Source organism: Rhea americana, unplaced genomic scaffold (assembly GCF_003343005.1).
Source record: "Rhea americana isolate MKP2758 unplaced genomic scaffold, rheAme1 scaffold_207, whole genome shotgun sequence".
Classification (NCBI taxonomy): domain Eukaryota; kingdom Metazoa; phylum Chordata; class Aves; order Rheiformes; family Rheidae; genus Rhea; species Rhea americana.
Window position 1 is genome coordinate 748,466 of NW_028186228.1, and position 6,000 is coordinate 754,465.

The 6,000-nt window shown below is 39.2% G+C and overlaps 1 protein-coding gene across 1 annotated transcript in view; it reads left to right on the top strand.

Annotated features, from left to right (window-relative positions):
• LOC146596193 (cadherin-6) overlaps positions 1–5,731 on the top strand; it is a 51,243-nt gene extending 45,512 nt beyond the window's left edge. The window contains exons 9-11 of the mRNA XM_085304347.1: positions 283–400; positions 487–738; positions 4,387–5,731. Coding sequence (XP_085160473.1) covers positions 283–400; positions 487–738; positions 4,387–4,877 — 861 coding nt within the window. The 3' untranslated portion in view covers positions 4,878–5,731. The remainder of the gene's footprint in view (positions 1–282; positions 401–486; positions 739–4,386) is intronic.
• The last annotated feature ends 269 nt before the right edge of the window (positions 5,732–6,000 follow it).

Below are 6,000 nucleotides of genomic sequence, written 5' to 3' on the forward strand. Positions count from 1 at the left end.
GCCCAAGCCTTCCCTTGAATTCAACATGATCTTCCTGCTGATCTCCAAATTCTTTAGGTTACTGAGCTGACAGCCTGGGATACAATAGCATGGTGATCCTAAGCAGCATCAGCAGCACATGAATCACTTTTATTAAGCTCACTGTAGCAGCATCAACTGCCTAAAAGTGGAAGAAAGAAGTTAATACAATAAGATCACTCTACAACCCTAGTATAGCTAAATAAGAGTAAGGCCCATAACTCTGGAGATAATGTTTTTTTTTTTATTATTATTATTTTTCAGCTGATACAAACACTAAGTGCCGTCGATAAAGATGACTCTTTCAGTGGACACCAGTTTTCATTCTCCTTAGCTCCCGAGGCAGTCAGCAGCTCCAACTTTACACTCCAGGACAACAGAGGTGAATTTCTAGGAAGACTTTATTAACTCATCCTTGCTTTTGCTCCTCAGATGAGTACTCGTATAATGTTTGTTTTGTGTTTCCAGACAACACAGCAGGGATTTTCACTCGAAAAACCAGATATAACCGGCATGAAATGAGTACCTATCTCTTGCCAGTGGTAATATCAGACAATGACTACCCTATCCAGAGCAGCACCGAAACAGTGACTATTCGAGTATGTGCTTGTGACCATCGAGGAAAGATGCTGTCCTGTAATGCAGAAGCTTTGATTCATCCTACTGGTCTTAGCACTGGGGCTCTCATTGCTATTCTTCTCTGTATCATTATACTACTAGGTAAGTGGCAGAGAGACATTGTTCCTTTCAGAGCTGGATTACAAGTGAACATTTCACACAAATAATACATGGGAAGTTTCTTTCCTTAATACTTGCAAGACAAATTAAACTAGCTTTCCTCAAAGTAAATGTTACAAAGGGACAGAACTCTTCCAGATAAGAATGATCACTCTCATAGATGACAGTGACTTATTTTCCATAGGTACAAGTGATTATGCCAAGACTAGGGCAACAGCAAAGCAGAGATAACAGATGTCTTATTCTGCATTTATATTATTTTATTTCCTTCTCTAACGGGTACTGCAGATGTGGTGGATACAAGTTGATGAGATGACTAGGCTCTGCCCTCCAGTCAATGGAGACAGTCAGCTCTAGAGAGCCATCCATCCCATGCTCTTACTGGTATCTGAGGTGGATGACACAAATCATCCTTTGGAGGTGTTTGACTATTTCCAGTGACTACAGAAGGTGGTCAGATAACTTAGCTTTAAATAATTAACTTTCCACGTCTACAGTGAGGAGAAATGAATCGCATGCAGTGCTTTTGTTCTGCTGGAGATGGATACTGAAAGGGAGTGACTATAAAAGCACTCTCTCAAAAGCTAGTGTCCTCTATTTCTAGCACTTAGGGATACGAAAAAAATGGAATCTCCTGAGTTTGAAGGATGTGTAGGCTACAGCACTTACAGGTGGTCATCATTTTTAATCGAAAAATAAGGATGGTTTGCAATGTTTCTCTGCATATTCCTCTCAACCAGGTTCCACCTCTCTTGTGTGCCATACAACAAACAAGAAACCTGCCCTTCAGTCTTTAACCAGTCTAGTCATCTGATGAGAACAGTACAATTGTACGTAGGCAGTTCTCAAGGAGACTTCATTAGTCACCATTAGCATCTGCCCAGGAAAAAAGGAGTCAGACCAGTTTTACAACAGTAGGGTCAAGCAAAAGAGAAAAAAATGTTTCCTCAGTGCCTTCACTTGTTTCTGCCATACTCCTATCTCCTTCAGACACACTGATCACCATAGAATCGTAGAACCATAGAATCAGTAAGGTTGGAAGGGACCTCTGGAGATCATCTAGTCCAACCCCCCTGCACCAGAGGAGAATCACCTTGATCTTTACAATTAGCAAAAAATACTTCTCTCCAGTCACAAGTTAAAGACTACATAGTGACTCTCCAACTTCAGCAATATTGTCACAGCTTTCCCAGATAAATGCTATCCCTTTTTCAGAAAGTATTCTCACAAGGAAGTGCAGACAGGATCCCCAGGGCCCTTAATTTACTTTTTTTTTTTTTTTTTTCCCCAAAACTGGTATGAATGGATCTAAGTGCTAAGCCTGCTTTGTATCAAATTCCTTATCAGACAAAGAAATCTGATTCTGCAGATAGCTTTGCACTAGTTAGCACAACTGTGCTCATTAATATCAATCTGTCATTAAAACAACTTCCTGTTTTATGTCAGTCGAAAATAATTGATTCTGTRTGCTAAGCAGCACTTTATGTCAATTATTGCTCACGCTGTCATGCACCATAAGCAGATTTTCAATTAACTCTACTATATAATTTTMTATTTTCAGTCTGGTTGCTGGGTTTGCATGTGAAACTACTACTGAGTGAAAAACAATAGTCCTGGGTAGACTTGATCCCAAATTTAAAGTTTGGTATCAACAAAAACTATTTGAAAAATGCTGATTTTATTTGCAGTATAAGTAGGCCAAGTGGTTTATTAGGAGGCCTCAAGTATTGCTAAAAGTGGACCAAATAAAGGTGATGTGCTTTAATATCCAACATCTAGGGTTTTTTTGTCTTCAAGTTCAGCAAAAATTAAGAAAACCTAAGTATCAAGGATGTGACGTAAATATTAATGAAAGTTAAGTAATGACAGTTATTGTGCCTTGACTCTCACAATTTTAGGAATCACCCTAGCATAGTCTACGTAACATTTTGTTAATGGATACTTCAGCAAAACTTCCATGTAAAAAGAAAACTGTACCATTCCTGTGCTTTCTCAGATAATTCTGTCAGTCTCTATTCTAGAAGCCCATTCAAAATTGACTCTTTGGTTTTCAAGTTCTCCATGATTTTGTTCAGATACCTCTGTTCTCTCATATAGAATTTTCCCAGTCTTCCCAAACAGTCTTACAGCTTTATGCTCTTAAAGACAGGATTTCTCTCTTACTTTGCTTTTGTACAGCAGTATAAAGAAACATCATTCAAATTAGGGCCTTTAGGTGACACCATGAGTAAATTATCATTAGTGTGAGAGAGTGAGGCTTTCACCATCTGAACGAGCCTTCCTAATTCTTTCAGTTTCATCACTTCACTGATTTCCTTTCAACTCATACCGACAGATATTCTCACACTAGTCTGTGACAAAGACACCGCAGGAATTAGGAGYGCATTCTCCTACTTTATCCTGTCTTCCTCTATAGTCAGCAGAGAGAAACAGAGCAAGAGCCTTTCCCAGAACATGCTTAAGCTCACCTACAAAGAGGATCTTGCTCTAAGTTAACTTTATTTATTTATTTATTTATCTTTTAGTCTGACAAGTGAAACTAAGGAATATTAGTTTCAATGGGCTAAAATTTTGTTTTGGGGATATCCTGACTTCCACACAGTTGCAAGTGAAGTAGTAATACACCCCTGCTCCTTGCCCCTATTCATTTTTAAATATTTAATCAATCAGTTCAATCAATTTAAGAAAATACCCAACCAAAGAAGCCTGAAATTAGCTTCTAAAGGTAATAAAGTGTTGAATATATCCCCTTCCACCTTTCTGTGCCCACTTCTCTGACAGTATTAGGGACCATTATTGACTGTGAATATGTAAATCTGGATCAGAGCCTAAGAACGAATTCCTACCCTCAGGATATATATATATATATGTATGTATGTATGTATGTATGTATCCATACACACTTTAGAGTATACATATACTTTATAATAATATATAATACATACAATTATAGAATATTATGTAGATATATAGCGTAAAATACCTGTCTGAGAACTCTCATGTCTTTAGTAGATTAAATAATACCAGTATCTTATCAGTCTTTAAGATTTAAGCTGGGTACTATTTTAAGGTGATTGTAAAAATACTGGAAAACTAACTGAACTTGTACTTTGTGCTGGCTCAGAACCCATCCTGTTCCAAACTTCTTTTCAGAGGAGGAGACGCTTATCGTTCTTGAAATGTAGCCTTGCCAACTTTTCATGATAGCCTAGTAGATACTAACCTTGTCCATAGCACAAGCTTCATCTCATCCCAGAGGTTCAAGGTAATTAACACCTGATGTTATTACCTATTTTGGTGAAGGTATTTCTCCCTTCCCAACTGCAATGAAACTAGCTCTGTTTTCAAAGCAACAGGTCTCTAGGTAAAACAATGACTTCTGACAAAAATCACACTCTGCTTTAGCTTCTTACAAGCTTGCCATCTCCTTTCTTCTAGTGGATATCCATACCATCTCATTTCACAAGGTACACACAGGCAGACAAGGCACAATCTGAAAACCTGGAGTATATGTTTACAGTTTTGCAGAACATCCTTTAAAACTTAAGTGGTGCCGCACTTCTTGTGGATTTTAACAGAGCAAGGGATTAACTTTTCCCTTTCTCTTCCTCTGTTATTTTTTGTTTCCAGTTACAGTGGTGCTGTTTGCAGCACTGAGAAGGCAAAGGAAAAAAGAGCCTTTGATTATTTCCAAAGAGGATATCAGAGACAACATCGTCAGTTATAATGATGAAGGTGGCGGAGAGGAAGATACCCAGGCATTTGACATTGGCACGCTGAGGAACCCCGAAGCCATAGATGATAATAAATTACGCAGAGACATTGTGCCAGAAACACTTTTCATGCCACGGCGGACTGCAACAGCGCGAGATAACACGGATGTCAGAGATTTCATTAACCAAAGGTTAAAGGAAAATGATACAGATCCAACTGCACCCCCATATGACTCGTTAGCAACCTACGCATATGAAGGTAATGGTTCTGTGGCGGAGTCCCTCAGCTCCTTGGAGTCAGTGACTACAGAAGGAGATCAGGACTACGATTACCTCAGTGACTGGGGACCTCGATTTAAAAAGCTGGCAGATATGTATGGTGCAATGGACAGTGACAAAGACTCCTAATTTGTTGCCTTTTTTTTCCTTCATTTTCAAAAACAGCATTGAGATATGTGAAGTGGCTATTTCTTTCTATTTCTCCACAGCTCTGTGAAAGGGTTCTCTATCCTACCAGTTCTAATTGTCTAATGACTGCAGTCTGTGTGGCTCAACTGTCAGAAAACTTTTTCTAGTATCATTTTATGAGCTTCCAAGAGGCAAAGTTATTATTTTTTAGTGTAACCTGTTTACCAAGTCAATCGTACAGGCACAGCAGTAGAATGAAGGGGGAAAAAAGGATCAGATGGGGAGCAATATTTTTACTTGTTCTGCTTATATTGTAAATTGGAGTATATTACTGTTTAAGCTCACTTACTCTTTTTACTTGTATTCAGATTATTCAGCTCAGACAACTGCTCTGTTGATTGTGTATTGCACATCCTTATGTAATGAGGTACCCTAGTTTAACCTATGTATTATAGTCAAAAGTAGTGGTGGTGGAATGGAGGTTTATTACACAAGTAGAGTCAGCTGAGAAAAACCATCAAATATGCATTTTACTCATGAGGAGGGTAGACAGGCCTAATAGTCATTCAGATCTGAGTGTTTTTCTAGAACTTGCCATTGCCCCAATGCACTGAATCATATTAACACATACATATATTTCATTGACTGCTATGTATATATTCTTCTGACCTAGTATTGCTGGAGAAATTTGTGTGAGTGCATGTGTCTGTGGTCAGTAGCCCCTGTATCTAATTCTCAGACAGTTTCCAAGTTCTAACCCAGCCTTGCCTTGTGACATGCAGCATGTCATCTAATCTAAGTCCAGATCGTGACTTGGAGGAAGGAGCAGAAAAAAAGCTTTTCTTTGTACTTCGGATGGCTTCACTTGCACATCAGTTCAGTGGTGCCGGCCACTGTGCTGGGGGTGTGGGCGTCAGGCTTTTCATATCTATCTACTTCTGCCTGTTCACATGTGCAGGAGGGGAGTGGTTGCTTTAAGGTGACTACCACTCACTGGGGCAAGAGAAGTAACTGCATAGGAGGAAAAGAATACTTTTATGCCCTGAATGGATGTCCAGGGTGGCTCCCCGACTGACTCTCTGGCCAGTTTGGCCATCTGTAAAGTGGGGAAACAATGCCTACC